Below are 16,099 nucleotides of genomic sequence, written 5' to 3'. Positions count from 1 at the left end.
GGGTGCAGCCTCAGCTTACCTCAGAGACGTTACCAAATATAATGAAATCTTGTAAGATTGGGAAATCGCCGATGTGCTGGAGGTGTGCCGTTTCTTTATTAAGGTGGTGACAGGACAACTCACTGGTGAAGACAATGTTTCCAATACTGGGTTTAATGTTGCAGCAAAGCCATTATGTTCACCGATCGAAAACTTTTTCAATCACGCTGCAATCAATGAGTAAGTGTCAAGGAGAGAAGATGGATGGAAGAAATAAAACTTGGAAAAGTAGTTGTAGGGAATTGTAAGGGCGGAATGTGAATAGGAACAAGCATCTGGCCGTGCCCAATCACCCTGATGCAACGAGATTCGCAGTACGCAACGAAAAAATCCAGCTACTTTACCTATTTCTAGATATCAATATGTGATATGGTAGGTCTGATACGATTCGGTATTGACAGGCTTACGTTGATATTGCCCGAAATGTCATGTGTCGAAAACTTTGGCGCTAGCGGAACGGAGCATACTATTCAATCTTGGCCTACGTCAACACTCTCCCACTCTCTCATTGTGTACATATGTACGTGTCGTTTTTTTTCAGCTTACCACGAATAAACGGCTATTAAAGCAGCGGAATGATGATTATCAAAGCTTTTCTAGTTCCCCCTTGGTAATGCCAATAGTTGTCGTTCACATTTTATGATTGCTATTCTAACTTGCGACACTGCTTTCCTGCATCAGATAAGACGCAGATCTTACGAATCATTTTATGCGTGGATATCAAATCGCTGGTGATTCTGTCAACGGGATGGTGAGAATTTTATGGTTTCTGTGCAGTGGCGACGACACCGAAGCCACGCCGTTCTTTTTGTGCGGCGTCCAATCAGTCAAGGCGGATGCTAAGGCCTTTGTGAACGATTGACACGATCAGCGATCGTCGACATCAGCTCAACAGCTCCCGCCGAAACCTCGCCCGCTTCCTCCTTCACTGGCACACATTTCTAAATGACCCGTGTTGGGCACCATAGTAACCACCCGAATTCGCGCGTTAGCTTACACCCAACAAGGCATACGGACCTTTGTTCATACCGAGAGCTTTTTCCAGTGTTCATAATATAGCGCCTTCGGCCCCGCAGCTGTCGAATATTGACGGAAGCTACTGAAAGCCACAACAAGAAATCTTTGCTCACAAATTCTCTCTGCAGCATATCCTGGCGTCGCCTCAACATCGACCATGAATCACGCCTGGGCTGGCTTACATGCTACCTAAGTCAAGCTCATGAGCAACATTAATGCTTTGCCTCCAGGCTATAAGGCTTGGGGTCCATTTATTCCCGACAACTACGTTATAGATCCAGTGAGCCGATCGGATATTATTTTAGCGGGCACTGCGTTTGCGATTGCCAACATTTTTGGAATCTCCGCGGTGTTCATTGGTTTCAGGCAGACAAGAGCGTCCCGGAAGCCGTGGAGAAATGCATATATCTGGATGATATGGCTTGAATTGGCTGCTTCGGTGGTCCTTGCCGTAGTGTGCCTACTGTTCTTGCTAAGAAGGATACGTCCCAGTTTTTACATGTACATGGGCATCTGCAAGTATGACACAGCTGTTGAGTAGAAGATGACTAACAAGTCCAGTGGTTTGCTGGGTGATCCAGATTCAAGTGTTGCCGCAAATTATCGTCAATCGAATTCGCGTGGTCCTGCCGGATAGACGGCGAGGAAGATATCTGGCTATAGGAACCGCAGTCATTGTCACTTTGATCAACATTAGCGTCTTTTGCGTGTGGATACCCGCACGTCTTCAGATCAGTCAAAGGTATTCGCTGCACGTGATCTTTTGTATTTCGACTAACCAGACCTCAGATGGATACGCATCAATTCTATCTGGGATAGAATTGAGAAAGTCCTTTTCTTACTCTTGGATGCGTACCTGAACTGGTACTTCATCAAGACCGTACAATCCGAGCTCGTTAGGAACGGCCTGAGCAAGTACAACCGCCTAGTCCGCTTCAACAAGCGCATTATTGTAGTCTCGCTCTTATTCGACGTTATGATCATTGCAGCCATGAGCATCCCCAATGGATTTGTGTAGGTGAACACTAAGCTTTACAATCCGTACATCAAAGTAACATCTAGCAGCTACGCCATATTCCACCCGCTGGCGTACCTAGCCAAACTCAACATCGAAATGTCAATGGCCCATCTCATCCGAACCATTGCCCTGGCCACTCCTAACAACCAAAACCGTATATCTTTCATAGCTTCTGAATCGTCAGTCCAAACAAGCCCATTCACCACGGACATCTTCGCCGAAGTCCCCATGCCACGACGCATGCTCATCCGAGGCCTTTTCAGTCGCAATCAACATGGAATGCTTCAAAAAAATGCGCAGCATAGAAGGTCGCGATACAACTCCACGCAACCTGCATGTGCACCGGATCTTGATTTGGAATCTCTGGAGCCACGGTCTAGCAAGGACGATACTCCCATCACTGGCGATAGTATGGATAATATCATGTGCATTGAAGATACACAGCAAGTATTCGAATCTGCAGATAGGCTGCAGCATGTTGGCGTACTAGATCCAGAAGTCCCCCCCCCCCCCCCCCCCCCCCCCGCGCGCGCCTTTTCGTCAGAAATATAGAGTGTGAAGGCTAAGATTGATCTTGTAACAATTTTCATGTACTTGTAGTGTTTATGAGTTATGTATCGTGTTTTGTTTTTGCGGATCGTCTTGGATCCGGCAAACGTTTTTCAAGCGCGGTCTTACCGTATGCTTGAAGCGATGTTGACGCTACGGCAATTACGATGTTGTCAATGAATATGGCAATTGTGATGGAGCAGAGTGTCATACTCCTTCTTCTTCATCATCACCTTTTTGAGCGCTGGAAAGTGTTTGGGGGTGGGGTGAGGTTGTAGAAGTGGGGCGTGCTCAAGGGATGTGGGCATTGGAAAGGTGGAGAAAAAAGAGTGATCGCCCAATAAACGTTGGAAAAAACATCAATTGATCACTGTTGTACTTCATCCCCGTGGCACCGCTTGCTTGAAAAATATCAAACACATCCAACGCTTTCCTATTCAATTCTATAGACTTTATTTGGAAGATGTTGCTCTTGATTGTGTCTAATGCGGAAATAACGTCGCAAATACCGCCCGTCATCTCTAGTTTAGGCCTGCCAGTTGGGGTCCTGAGCCTGAAGATCGCGGGCAATCGCTTCGTCGTTAGCAGTATCAGCGTCGATACCAATGTTGGCCTCTTCACCAGCAAGGGCAATAGCACCCTGCTTCTTGCTTGTCATGCAGCACGAGTAGAACAAGCTAGCCCATAGGAAGACCCTATCAAGCATGTGTTAGCATCCACAAAGCCGGCGGTGTTTACTGCAAATCAAAGTTACGTACCAGTTGAAGAAGTTGAGCCAAAGCAGTAGGCTTTGCCATCTTCCAATCTTGACTCCATTCAACCACATTCCTTGTGTACCAGGATAATGTTTGTCTTGGTCTGCCTCAGCAGGCGCGCTAGCTAGGTATCCGATGAATCCTATGAACGACATGCCGATTGCAGCCACCATCTTGAGCACCTGGTACTTGACATATCTCTGCTTGGAAAGAGTTCCAGCCTCTGCGTTCTTTTGCTCACGGACGACGAAGAAGATGGTGGTGATGGAGGTGAGTAACGGGGTGTAGAGAAGGCTGAGCGTGAAGAGTTTGTGGCGAAATGGGATGAGAAAGGTGACGAGAAAGGCGAAGAATGCAAGGCCTGCGATGGATAGCTGGGCATGTTGTAGGATGCGGAGGCGAGGGGACACATTCGCGGTGGATGGAAGAGTGAGGGGCACCCTTATGGTAGGCATATTGATTTTGCGTTAATGAATTACTGGGAGAGCTGATTCTTCTGTTGATGGCTCAAGGACGACTGTGACGATGGCTGCACAACACAGGATAAAAGGCAAGCTTTATGGCTCGATTAGCCTGTTGACCGGTTACGCCTCATGAGCGATCCCTGGTGACCCGCACCCATATTTGGTGTGTGCCCATACTGTGGCTTGTATGGGTTTTGTTGCCAGAGGTATTCGATTGGCCGTGGTGCCTAAAAATGGGGGCACGCGTTGCCGAATGCGTTTCGTCGTGGTAGTAAGGCGACCAGCATAGGCGTAGGCGGAAGCGTCTAGGTCACGTCAACATGCAAGGGAAGATCTATCAAGGGACGCGATGCGACGATAAATGTTGGTATGCCTGATACGAACCCCCCGTAGGCTTGAAGTGTCGCCAAGGTGTGTGCTGACAATGTCGCCCTCGGCTATCGAGCTGTCAGTCGGATTGTGGCTGAGCTCGTACAAAGCAATAACCGTGTCAGCCGCCAGTGTTTCAGTTTCGCCAACGGCTTGAGAGGATTTGAAATGCACGCCTTCGTAAGACTTGCTGGCACTACCAATCTCGGTAAGCTTTTGATTGCCTTTGGCCAAGTGAACATGCATCGTCTTTGCCGATGCAGCGTCTCGCGTCCGGCCAACATGCTCCTGGATTGACAACAATGGGTCGTGGTCTTGCCCTGCAGCATCAACTTCGTAGACCACCATATACAGCATGTTGTGTGTTTCAGCCGGCTGGTCCGATGCCAAAACAGATGAATTTTCGGAGGAAACGACCTCGCAAGCAAACCGATTCATCATTGCCAGCGACGGCATAAACTGCATCGTCTTTTGAGTGGGATGGTTGAGCGCGTGCAGATACTCTGCTGATCCCAGGTCCTGCACATTCGACAGTTGGTACACGGCGAGATATTCGTTGTGTCCATTTTCAGGGTTGAGCGCGCGGTAGCGACGCGCTCGCTGGAATCCTGGGAGGCACAGGCGCTCAGGCAGATGCTCGTTGGTCCACCAGTCATTCAGGGCGCCTTCGTCTACTGTTGTAGGGTCAACAGATCCCCATATGACAAGCAGACCCTGTGCTTCCATCGCTGATGAGCTTGGTAGTGCTGATTTGTAGTGTCGATAGGGCGATTAGGTGCAGGGATCAGCTTGACTTCACAGACTGGACCATAGCCGGGAACAGAGACAGACGAGCAGTCGGACTATGCGGGGCGTTCTGTAAGGTCAAGGGCTGCTTTCATCATCGGCAAGCTAGTTTTTGGAGGTGTATAAATTTGCAGTGCTGTGGTTGTGATGATGATGGTGATGATAGCATTGTAACCAAGTGCCGGAAGGTGGGGTTGTGAATGGCAGGTACACAGGTACTAGTAGTAATCCCCATGCTCTCCACAGCCTCCATCCCTTCTGCCCCTCTCTGCCTCCATCTTTCCTTTGCGTCCCACACCCGCATCTGCATCCAGATCCACGGCAATATTACAAGACCGTCAGAGAATGGCCCGTCTCATGAACACAGGCGTGATTGCGATAACATGTCGGATCCCGGCACTCACAGCCCCCACTGCTCCCAATCCACGTGTCACGCACGTCTTGGTCGACTAGGCAAGCGTTTCAAGCCCATGTGTGCCTGACAACACATGCGAAGGCCATCGTTCACCTACTACCGTGCGGCTCCACTCGTCCCGGCCCTGCTAGCCTGACTCGCGTCCACTAATGGCCAATCTCCTTGGTCCCCGACATTGACCCACACGGTAATTTTGCAAGGCTTGGTGTCAATCTTGCTGGCCTGGAGTCAATTTTGCTACAGTTCAAGTCGGGCTGTGCATCTCATGCAGATCGCCGCTAATTGCACACATCTAGCCGCGGCTAGCAAGTCAAGCCTTGTTCTGAAGCTCAGGGGGGACAAAGATACAGGTAAATGGCGCTTCGTACTTATATCTACTAGAGCCAGCGCGCACACCTGTCCGCTTCGCCTTCTGCCCTGCCGCGTCTGCCCACTCGTCTTGCAGTCGCGAGCTCACGTTCCTTAACGCCACACATACCATAGTCGCTCCTTTTACCCTGCAACAAAGCCACAATACCTATCCGCCTATCAACATACAGCTAAACTTTAATTCTTACACTCGTATTCTGACAGAGACCCACCATCGAGCCTACACAGTACAACAACAAAACACATACCATGCGTCAATCAACCACCCTTCTTTCCATTCTTGCCAGCACTGTCTGCGCTGCTGATATCATCAGCTTTTACTTCCCCGGTGGTTCGTTACCCGCAATTTTCTTCTTATCTTACCAGCCTCATGAAGTCGCTCTAACAACATATTCGCAACAGGCTATGAAGGTGCCGATCCTGTCGCGACAATCAACACTGTGAACCCAACAATGACCGAATTCCGCATGGCATGCCCCACTGGTGTAGACAGCTCAGAGTGTGGTTGGGGCCCTGGACTTGACGCGACGATCCTTTCGCAAACACGCTACCAGGCCACTATGGACGCTGCTGGTGTCTCCATGAGCCTGGGCTGCGACTACAATAAGAAAAAAGTCGAGATGACATGCACAGTAAAGCAGGAAGGTGGCAATGACGACACTGGCGGTGAGCCCGTCACAGCGGTTTTCTCTAACGACGATGTCAAGTTTTTGACCGTCGATGTTGTAGCAGGAAATAGCTTGCTGAGGACCGCAACAAGCACAGCACCCAGTGCTAGTGCGACAACTACCAAGACGAGCGCCCAATCTACCTCGGTTGCAACCTTGACAAGGAGTGCGAGTACAGGACAGATGACGGTCGAGTCTGTCAGCGAGACGGCCAGTGCGTCAGCCAGCGCAACTATTAGCACCGCTTCTACTCCTAGTATTGCGCCCACGCCAACATCGAGCCAGTCTTCTGCAAGTGTACCTGAAAGCGCAAGTGTAACTGAAAGCGCAAGTGTACCTGAAAGCACTGGTGCCGCTGCCAGGTTCAGCATCGAGGGCTCTGCGCTGCTTATGCTTGCTGGTGCTGCGGCGCTCAATGTATGGTAAGCGTCTCCAGTAGACTTAATGACTCAATTACCCTTCATAGCACTACAAGTCGTGATTGATTCTTGACCAAGTGTTTGCTACAGGGCAAGTACCTGATTGATGCACCTCCATTCTGTCAAAGCCGGTTGTCCACTGTTCACACAGTTTTTTTGGATAATGTTCTTTTACCTCTACATTCCACTTCGTATTCCCCGTTATTGTATAATAGGTTGAATCGGTACTAGTATTATTGAAACCATCACATTTTTATGACCGAAACGGATGAAGAAAACGTAGGGTTGGAGACGAATTTTTGCTCCCGCTTGCTAAATATTTAGAATGTGTCCCTGCCGTAAGACTAGCTGCTTTTCACCATGAAACCAAGTGATCAAATACGGCACATGATCTTCTCCAGCTAGACATAACAGCGGAACGGTAATAAAGCTTCAGATTGACTCTGAGACTTCTCATATCTAGAATGTACTGCTACAAGATCCTTGGTCATTTTTGCTTTGCGTTTCCTGTTCCTGTCAGGGTCTTCAGGCCTAGCGGCTCTAGCGTATCATGACATCATCGCACCCCCACGCTCCTCTCTCCGCAATCTTCTTCCTTCAGCTTCCTACTTCGTTCTACAACTCAGAAGTCTAGAACCTTGACTATTTCGCAGCCGCGCTGCCCGGAATTCCGGGTTGATGCTTGACATCCGCAAGAAACGTTGTCGGCCTTGCGCATGACATCATGTTCGCTACGCAGTGCAGGAGGCTGTGCATCTCTGCTGCACAACACCAGGTCATGGAGTCAAGATGCTCAGACGCCACATCCGGCCCACAAGTCTAGAACATCTCACCATCGCCTCTCTGTGACGTTATTATACCCTCAGGAGACGTTGCAGACATGGGGAAAGCATATTGTAGAGGCGGCAGCTTACCCACCTTAGGACTACGGTTGATTCCGAGGGGCCTTTGCGGTCTGGACTTTGGAGGCTGGGACCGATATCTGCGGATATGATATCTTAGTGGGGTGGTTGTAAGGACGATCCTGGTCTTTGTTCGTAAGGCAACTGTTTTGCAACGAGCTGGTCGCACAAGAGAAGGGTAAATGAACGCTGTGGAGAGTTTGAGATCTCGATGGAAAGGTTCTGGATTCTGCGAATCCCTCTTGCTTCGTGAGGGCGGGCGCGCTAATAGTATCAGTATAGGTTGAATTGTGAGTACAAAAGCGAGCATGACGCACTGATCTAGAGAAGAGCATCACGCATACAGAAACCACTGGACTGACAACTGCCCAGCCGAAGCTGCCTACTTTCCATCTACTTCGAAATGCGGGTCCTTGTAGAGAACTCAGTCAAGAAGCCCAGCTGCGACGCTCATCAGAATGCAAACATCCCTCTTCACGCCCTCTGCGAAACAACAAAGAACGCTCAAAGCACATCCAAGCGACGGCCCAAGAAATATCGTGCGGTCGAACGCTCCGACGGTGTCATTGTTGAACGTCCTCGATATCGCCCTGCAGCTTCACAACAAAAAGCAGTGTCGCAGTCGCATCCGGAGAGGGCTTTCCTGCATGAACATACCTTTTCATCCAAAGAGATCAAAGACGGGACGTCCAGCAGAATGACGTATGACCTCCTGGGCGTTGGGTGTTCCAGGGGCAATACGATGCATGTAGGGCATTGCGAGACTACAAGGATAGGAAGGGAAGGCTTCTATGGAGCGGAACATCGCCAGTGGACGATTGTTGGGATTGAAATGTATACCTCTGAACGACGGAGTTTTGTCGAATCAAACCCAATTGATCGGTTTCTTCACGAATCAGGGCCTTGGAGCTCATGTTCTCAAAGAGGGGAGGAGACGTGTTTTGAGTGACCATTCTTTAGTATAGTGGGTAGTGCTATCAAGAGAAGCGATTCGTCAACTATGTTCTTTTCTCCAATCGCGTGACCAGTCTTATGGAGCCGCCATCTGTACCTTTACCCCACACATGTACAAATCAAGGAAGTGCACACCCGATGCTTTATCTATGCACTCCTGCCTGGAACGGGATTGTTCCATGCCTAATGCATCATGTATCAATCACGTGTGTGTATCAGGCAGCAATGACGAATCACCCAATCGAACGCTAGCGTCTTGGCGTGAACGTGTCACTCCTCCCACTACAGTGAACGAGTGCGACAGACAGACAGTCCCTGAAACAGGCAGAACTTTCCAAATCTTTCAGATACCTTCCTAGGTCATCTCTGAAGCCTGCAGCAACAGAGAACAATTTATTCATCCCCCCGCTCACCTGCTGGCGTCACCTCGTGTTTATCAGCTGCATATAGCGCGGTTGCCGCAGGTGTGACTAACTCACGGGACTAAAATGCCCACATCGATTTCTACCCAGCGCATGAGCATATAGAAACACGCAGGAAGGCGGCGCAACTCAACTGTTGGACCATCCCTTCATCCCAAGTAAGCCCACAAATTCACAATGGCGCCATCAACACCGTCCAGTTCGAGGATGAGAAAGAGACGGGTGGGAAGTCCTGGTATTACGCCCGCGATCCCAAACCTCCCACGCGAGACTACGAGACGAGAGACTGCCTCCATTCATGAGCAACAGCGCTTCGATCATCAATCAAACACTGTTTTGGATTACGGTGAAGCATACAAGCGCGCCAGGATATGTCTTCTGGACCTACCATCCGAGTTGATTGACTTGATAGCCTCCAAGCTCCGTAAGGAAAAGGCCATCTTCAAATTTGCGCTTGTAAGCAAGCGACTCAGCGGTATTGTGCAGCAAACTATGGTTCGGAAGCCAGTGCTTCGTCAACCAAACATCAGAAGTTTCCTTGAGATGCTTGGGCATCACCCTGAACTCATCCAGAAAATCACACACGTCGACCTTGGTGACTTTGATTGTTCCCATCACCAAGATTGTCACTGCCGAGACGTTCCTAACCTCGATGGTGATGTCAAGGAGACGATTGGCAGAATCATCACTGCCAACACTCAGGGCGACGTGACCTGGAGCCACATCCGGAAAACCAAGAGCTTTTTGGGTCCAGTATGGCGAGAAGACCAAGCCTTCTTTTTGAACACACTGGTAGCGTTGTGTTCGAATATGAGGTCAATAACGATTGAGCTCCCGGGAGCCAGACGTTTCCAAGCTGGTCAGCCACCCAGGCCGAACCACTCAGCACCCCATACATTTCCTTCGTTGAACCCAGAACTACTTCCAGTTACGCCATTCGATGGAATCGCTCTCCAGATACTGCGTCCCAGACTCCAATCTCTCATCATTGCTGAAGACACTAGATGGAAGGGGCCGGCGACTCTCGAGGTTCTTCACTTCCGCGATCTTAATTGGCGAAATATGGGAAAACATACTATCACATTGGCTGGATTTTCTAGCCTGAAGCGTCTAGATGTCCCTATGGATGCCCTCGGTTGCCCACAAAACGTTGTCTTTTCAAACCAGGACCGTCAAACTACACCTGCTAAGAATGATACGCCAACAAACAACCTCGTACTGAAAGACGGAAGATTACAGACATTGGAAGAGGCGCGCTTGAAGGTCCTGCCCTCTACACTCACGCACCTTCATTTGCGATCGTGCAACAAATTCACATTTGCCTTCCTTAAAATGATCAATGAGACAGCTACCGAAAACATGCAACTGAGATATGTCGAACTCTTCTTCCACAACGAATCTCACGAAGCCATCATTAATTGCGACGCTACAGACGAGGGCGGCTTCAGTTATCTGGACCTACTGATGGACCTTGAACGCAAACATATCAATGTCCAGTTCTTTTGTGGAGCTAGGGAAACGCGAGTCGATATGCGTCGCGAATTAGAGGCTCTGAGCTTCTTAACGCCCTTTGAAGTTTGGAGATACTCTAATTTCCGCAGGCCGTTCTCAGAACTGAGCCTGTGTGCTAGCAGTATACGCCAGTCGTCAATGATTGGTAGTCGCCTTTTCTTACGTCACGCGAACAGCCATTCGCGACTATTCAACAGCTCAACATTCCATCCTGAGTCGTGGGCGCAAAGCGCATTCTTTCGTGGGACGAACCCAACCAAAAAGAGCAATTCAACACGCGACCAGAAGCCCAAAGCCGACGAGGAGGTGGATACTAGCCACATTAGAAACCGTGAAAAGCAGAAGATAAGGCGACGGCTACCTGATTTGCTCAGTAAGTCTATTGAGAGTCCTGCATCGCTTATGCTAACGATTCCAGGTCTGGATAGCTTCCAGTTCAGCTTTAACAAAGTCCAGAGTCTCTCATCTCTGCCTGGAGAAGTTGTATTCCAGGGTGTTGTGTTGCCAATCTCAACGGACAGTCGCGCACATCCTATTGAAGACAGTGGAAGTTCGAAGAAGTCCAGCAATATTGGAAAGGACGAGGCGAGCCGCACAAAGAGAGGTCGCAGGACAAGATATGTGGAACCAAATATTAGCGAGGTTAAAATCTTGGAAAACAACATGGTTGAACTGGAGATAGGATCTGGCTGTAGGATCATCACGCCCGAACCACCTACCTCCGAAACGTCCACGTTCAACATCGCGAGTTGGGTCACTGTTGACTGGAGGGTCTTCTTCAAACCATCAGAAATGAACGATAGGATGATTATCTAGACAAAGAGCAGCAGGCTGCGAGGATAAAGTGGCGAAATTGGCCGAATGGAATCAGGGGATGAGCTCAGGCTTCTGAGTGAAGTGTTATGCATATGGATATAATTTTAGTTAGGGAAAGGGGGGCACATGTACCAAGGTAAAAGCATGCAGGGCATCCAATGGGATTCTGGTGTCGCCAGAGACGCTCATCTCGTTCAACAGTCTGATAGAATGCATTAGTAGATTAGGCGCTTGCGCAAAGGTCTCACGACCACATTATGTAGAACGCTCTTACTTCCACATAAGCCCCATTGGTGCATTCGAAGCATTATAAACCATTGTGTTTCGTTGACAAGTATCTGAAGGAACTAGCTAGATCAGAGTTGGGAACGGGTTTCTCGTCACCATGATGTTCGCGATACATTCCACAGCTGAGAAGTACTCTCGTATACGCTACCTACATTTTCAAGCCAGACTTCATGTATTGGCATAGAAGCCTATACTTCACGTGAACAGGGTAGCACTACAATGTGTTGAACACGGTCATGTAACATATAGCGATAGCCCTTAAGAACGTTGCGGCATGCCAAGTTACACAAACGGAGTGCCTGACAGCAAACAGTTGACACCGCTACCTCGTATGAGAAAGAGACCGTTGACCCAAAACCCCCCAATGACAGCAGATACGACTACCACCATCAGTCCAAGAACCAGGTCTCGGGATATCTTTCTATAAATAGTCCAAATCGATGTGTTGGCAAACCACCACTCAATACTCTTCGTATTATCTGGGCCATAGAGCAATCCGCACATGTGCACACTCTCTCCAAATGCGTCTAGCTAGCCACCACCACCTTCTTCAGCTCCCCCATCCTCTCCAATAAGCGAGAAAAGCTGGCGGAACAATGAAACTTTTTTTTGGTCTAGCGAATCACAACCTGCAAAACAGGGCGAAGCCCGCGATACGAAAAGCATCGCGTGTCAGTTTTCACTTACTATGCCCAAGGCCGAAAAAAAGCGGTAAAGCTAACTTTACCTTTACCCAACGCGGACTTTTGTACAATACTACAAACATATTGGTTTTGTCAGGGTCTCCCATAATTTAATATCGATGATGACTGCGTTTGCGATTAAAGCCCAGGGGTGTGTGTGGCTGCAAAGGACGGTATATGCAGGGTAATATGTATACGTATGTAACCCTTCACATTTCAGGCTGTTTCTCTCTCTCTCTCTTGTTTGCTTGGTTTGCTTGCGCAGGAGCGCAGCAAACGGTCGTGCATGGTGTAACGCTGATTGCACCACCGCCATGGCCCACGGAGACAGCGAGAGGGAACACTGTGAGCGAGTTTTCTCGGCATACATCAGAGAGGAAATATAAGTGATAAAAATAAAATAAGCTTTACACACAATAAATTGTTGGTACAATAGATATTTCGCCAAGTTGACTTTCAGCTAGGCAAAAAAAAAACCCCGCGTTTTGGGGCCGTTGTGCGTGTGCCCCGCGCCACTTCTTTACCCTCGCAACTCAAAAAGATAGTAAAGGGACTGCAAAAAAAGGGCGTTTGTAATATCCAGTTACTGGTAGTCTAACAGATACACTAGTAGCTATTCAGAATACGAACCAACGCGCCCTCTCGTATTCCTATCTCTCGTGTGGAAAGGTGTGAAGGACAGTGGTACCGAAACGCGGGATGCGCGCTTTGGTGCCCGGAAAGCGCGATGTACTAGCAATATGCATTGGAAGCGTGCCTAAAACTCATTAAGCTAAATAATACGCTAGCCGGGCTGGCCGTGCGACGATGCCCTCCTTGGCGAATGTGGGATGTTTTCCCATAGGATGGAGATGGGTGCGGTTGATATGGGAGGAGCGTGGCGGGTGTGTGGCTGTATAAGTTTTCTGTATGACGGGGGGGGTGCATTTGTATTTCGTGTGGTGTGATGGGGGTTATGGCTGAGTTAGCATGGGGTTTTGTGGGTATATAAGAAGGAGGTTCGAGGGAAGGGTTGTGGGATACAAAAGTCAAAACATTCTTCCAAGGATTAAAGAAATTAAGAGGGCAAAGGATACAACACTTATATTACCGGCAATATGTTTCTCCCCTCCATCACTCTCTTCGCTACCCTGTCCTCGCTTTTCCTGCCTCACGTCCACGCCGTCGGTCGCGCAATCGTCAGTAATGAGTGTCCGGAGGCTATTTACCTCTGGTCTGTAGGCGGAAGTATCGGACCGCAGCAGAAGATCGCGCCGTCGACGTCCTACAGCGAGACATTCAGGCGCGACCCTCAATCCGGGGGCATCGCGCTCAAGATTTCGCCGGTTGAGAATGGCATCTTCCAGCCGAATGTCAGCCAGACTATTTTCGCCTACAATCTTGATGGCCAGCAGGTCTGGTACGACATGAGTGATATATTTGGCGATGGATTTGCTGGACGCACAATGTCGCTGAAGCCGAGCGATACTACGTGCCAAAACATTGTTTGGGCATATGGAAAGCAGCCCGCTGGGAGCTCGATCAAGGTGTGCGGGTCCGGCAGTGACTTGACCTTGTCGTTTTGCACGGGTGGTTGCTTGCCGAGTTGGTGTAAGTTTCGGCATGTTTTTTTTTCGGCTTTGGGTTACTGACTGGGAGTGTAGATCCTTGCGGAAATGCTGCGCCGGGAAGTAACAAGGTTTGCTGCACCCACTGTATTGGAAGCCATCATTGTGTTGCGGCACCGTGATAGGTGAAGTGAGAACAACGATTGGAAATGTGTTGATGATTACGAATTAGGAAGCGATTGCTTTATGATCAAGATGTCATTTTCTTATACGCATGTTAGGTGTGGGATATGGTTAGAGAATGCAGTGCGTGGATTTTTCATGTACTCAGTATCCATAGTAATGATAATTTGTTTGCTGATGATCTCTTGTAAAGTCTGTTATTAACCAGTCCACGCATGTCATTTCACAAGATATCAGGAAGTACATAACGTGAAAGGAGCCACAATATAAAGTATTGGTGAATGTTTAAATGTGAATTCTAGATAATAAGGAGGCCAGATTAGTGTGTAAAAGGTTCATGAAATGGACTACGGAGAAAGAAATAGCTCTCGATGAATTTCATTTTGAAGCACACGACTCCGCATATGGTCCGCATGAGCAAGTCGATGCGGCGTGGGATAGTGCAATCCAATTTCTGAATTCATATCGGTAGTTCATTAGAGCTTTTATCGGAGAGGTGAAAACCAGCGTGGTGGCCTTCGAGGACAACCGCGACGATATACAAAACATCTTGCAATACCTCTCTAGTGCATTCCATGGGTATCTTGTCGACAATGAGTAAGATTTTGCGGAACTTGGGTTCTGCTCCTCGGCCCTTGCGTTTAGTGGAACGACTGAGATGGCTGAGTAATTTGGTCTTGCTACCACTGACGTGGAATCACGCAAGAACTTGGGTAACAACCTGGAGTCGTAGGGATCGGGTATTCTTTTAAACTACATCTGTGCCAATAGCATAAACACAAGGAATGCAGCACCAAGTTGATCACCGTCCACGTACCCAAGAATGTTAGCGATAGTTTTGCCTATGGGCACTAATGACCGTGCTACCAACAAGATCCGATAACCAGTATGCGAACAGATAGACTTTACAAAACCACGCAGATGTAGTAGATACAATCGATTGTGTTAATCGACGTTGTTCTTGCCTCTTTAAGGATCCGACTTGTTCATTCTCGTTAGATACCGAGCAGGCCGTGAACTGGCGCGAAGCTGATAACATTAACTTATTCATATGTCATCACCGCAACATGTGAAAATTCCAACATTTTCTAGAAACGATCCGACTTTATTCTTACCAATTTGTGCTGTGATAAGGAAATTTTCTTCTACTACTAACTCACTGCCATTCGCCAAGGCGGTACGAGATGTTAACATTCAGTCAAACCTTCGCCATCAAGCTTTGAGCTGTTACCAAGGGGAGTTTCGAACTAACTAAAATTCATGAAAAGAAATGCTACACAATAAAGAATGAAAAATCTTGGTATTGGTTCAGTGTATTCGCAGGGTTGCGGCAAAAGTCTAATAGTCCAAATGCCTTAGTCCAGCCATACGATTTATTGTCGCCCACGTCCCAGATGATGATGGCTATCTGGGACATTTTGAAGATGTGCAAGAAAGTTGAAGGTATCCTTTACCAGTTTTCACAGAAAGAGGCTTACTCTGAAGAACATCACATGACAGTATCAGTCATGCAGACATTGCGCTTTCTCGTGACTGCAGGATGCTGTGTCCGAGCAAATTAAGCATCATCGGATGTATCCACATGCAGAAAACATAAGCGATATACTCAAACTAATCTATTCAGTGCAATACCACAAAGAGACGCTGAAGGATGGTGCTTTGCTGTCGCGAGCGTTACGTCATCGACACATCACCTGCCGCGGCGGCACTATGACTGTGATCGTCGCAGCTGAGCCTATCACAACCCAACCTCTGAGCAATCCCTACGATGTGAATTTAAAGAAAGACGCGGAAGGCTGTCATCACGTAGCACGAAGATCTATGAGGCTCGATCATCCAGGGGTGACACTGCCTAATTCGCTCGACCTTCACCGCGATCTACGAAAGCAATACTCATTCAGGATTCCAAGTCAACCTCCCCAAA

At 48.5% G+C, this 16,099-nt stretch overlaps 6 protein-coding genes across 6 annotated transcripts; 4 read left to right on the top strand and 2 right to left on the bottom strand.

Moving 5' to 3' along the window:
* Positions 1–1,258: 1,258 nt before the first annotated feature.
* PSV08DRAFT_345928 (uncharacterized protein) lies at positions 1,259–2,674 on the top strand (the record flags this gene model as incomplete). Its single annotated transcript, XM_066092778.1, has 5 exons — positions 1,259–1,571; positions 1,618–1,798; positions 1,846–2,070; positions 2,122–2,572; positions 2,627–2,674. The coding sequence occupies 5 exons, from the start codon at positions 1,259–1,261 to the stop codon at positions 2,672–2,674; spliced, it is 1,218 nt and encodes a 405-aa protein (XP_065949922.1).
* Positions 2,675–2,974: 300 nt separating this feature from the next.
* Positions 2,975–3,884, bottom strand: PSV08DRAFT_254128 (uncharacterized protein). Its single transcript, XM_014218928.2, has 2 exons — positions 3,382–3,884; positions 2,975–3,318 (listed from the first exon to the last, which is right to left on the bottom strand). The coding sequence occupies exons 1-2, from the start codon at positions 3,831–3,833 to the stop codon at positions 3,150–3,152; spliced, it is 621 nt and encodes a 206-aa protein (XP_014074403.1). The 5' UTR covers positions 3,834–3,884; the 3' UTR covers positions 2,975–3,149.
* A 185-nt stretch (positions 3,885–4,069) lies between these two features.
* Positions 4,070–4,937, bottom strand: PSV08DRAFT_213222 (uncharacterized protein; the record flags this gene model as incomplete). The annotated part of the gene is made up of 2 exons (XM_014218927.1): positions 4,070–4,147; positions 4,227–4,937. 2 exons carry the CDS (start codon positions 4,935–4,937, stop codon positions 4,070–4,072), a joined length of 789 nt encoding a protein of 262 aa, XP_014074402.1.
* An 882-nt stretch (positions 4,938–5,819) lies between these two features.
* On the top strand, positions 5,820–7,123 carry PSV08DRAFT_254112 (uncharacterized protein). Its single transcript, XM_014218926.2, has 2 exons — positions 5,820–6,112; positions 6,184–7,123. Exons 1-2 carry the CDS (start codon positions 6,031–6,033, stop codon positions 6,873–6,875), a joined length of 774 nt encoding a protein of 257 aa, XP_014074401.1. The 5' UTR covers positions 5,820–6,030; the 3' UTR covers positions 6,876–7,123.
* A 2,200-nt stretch (positions 7,124–9,323) lies between these two features.
* PSV08DRAFT_406382 (uncharacterized protein) lies at positions 9,324–11,753 on the top strand (the record flags this gene model as incomplete). Its single annotated transcript, XM_014218924.2, has 2 exons — positions 9,324–11,031; positions 11,077–11,753. The coding sequence occupies 2 exons, from the start codon at positions 9,324–9,326 to the stop codon at positions 11,472–11,474; spliced, it is 2,106 nt and encodes a 701-aa protein (XP_014074399.1). The 3' UTR covers positions 11,475–11,753.
* A 1,789-nt stretch (positions 11,754–13,542) lies between these two features.
* On the top strand, positions 13,543–14,355 carry PSV08DRAFT_213218 (uncharacterized protein; the record flags this gene model as incomplete). Its single annotated transcript, XM_014218923.2, has 2 exons — positions 13,543–14,035; positions 14,089–14,355. 2 exons carry the CDS (start codon positions 13,543–13,545, stop codon positions 14,172–14,174), a joined length of 579 nt encoding a protein of 192 aa, XP_014074398.1. The 3' UTR covers positions 14,175–14,355.
* Positions 14,356–16,099: the final 1,744 nt, after the last annotated feature.

Source organism: Bipolaris maydis, assembly GCF_028858645.1.
Source record: "Bipolaris maydis strain C4 unplaced genomic scaffold PSV08scaffold_1, whole genome shotgun sequence".
Classification (NCBI taxonomy): Eukaryota; Fungi; Ascomycota; class Dothideomycetes; order Pleosporales; family Pleosporaceae; genus Bipolaris; species Bipolaris maydis.
The sequence above is the reverse complement of the archived record's forward strand: the minus strand, read 5'-3'. Positions and strand labels throughout refer to the sequence as shown.

Bases quoted from the DNA above. Each gene is read 5' to 3' on its own strand.
- PSV08DRAFT_254128 (XM_014218928.2), bottom strand. From the start codon at position 3,833: ATGCCTACCATAAGGGTGCCCCTCACTCTTCCATCCACCGCGAATGTG. The intron at 3,319-3,381 runs GTACGTAACTTT...CATGCTTGATAG, and splicing joins TGGCTCAACTTCTTCAACTG to GGTCTTCCTATGGGCTAGCT.
- PSV08DRAFT_254112 (XM_014218926.2), top strand. From the start codon at position 6,031: ATGCGTCAATCAACCACCCTTCTTTCCATTCTTGCCAGCACTGTCTGC. The intron at 6,113-6,183 runs GTTCGTTACCCG...TATTCGCAACAG, and splicing joins CAGCTTTTACTTCCCCGGTG to GCTATGAAGGTGCCGATCCT.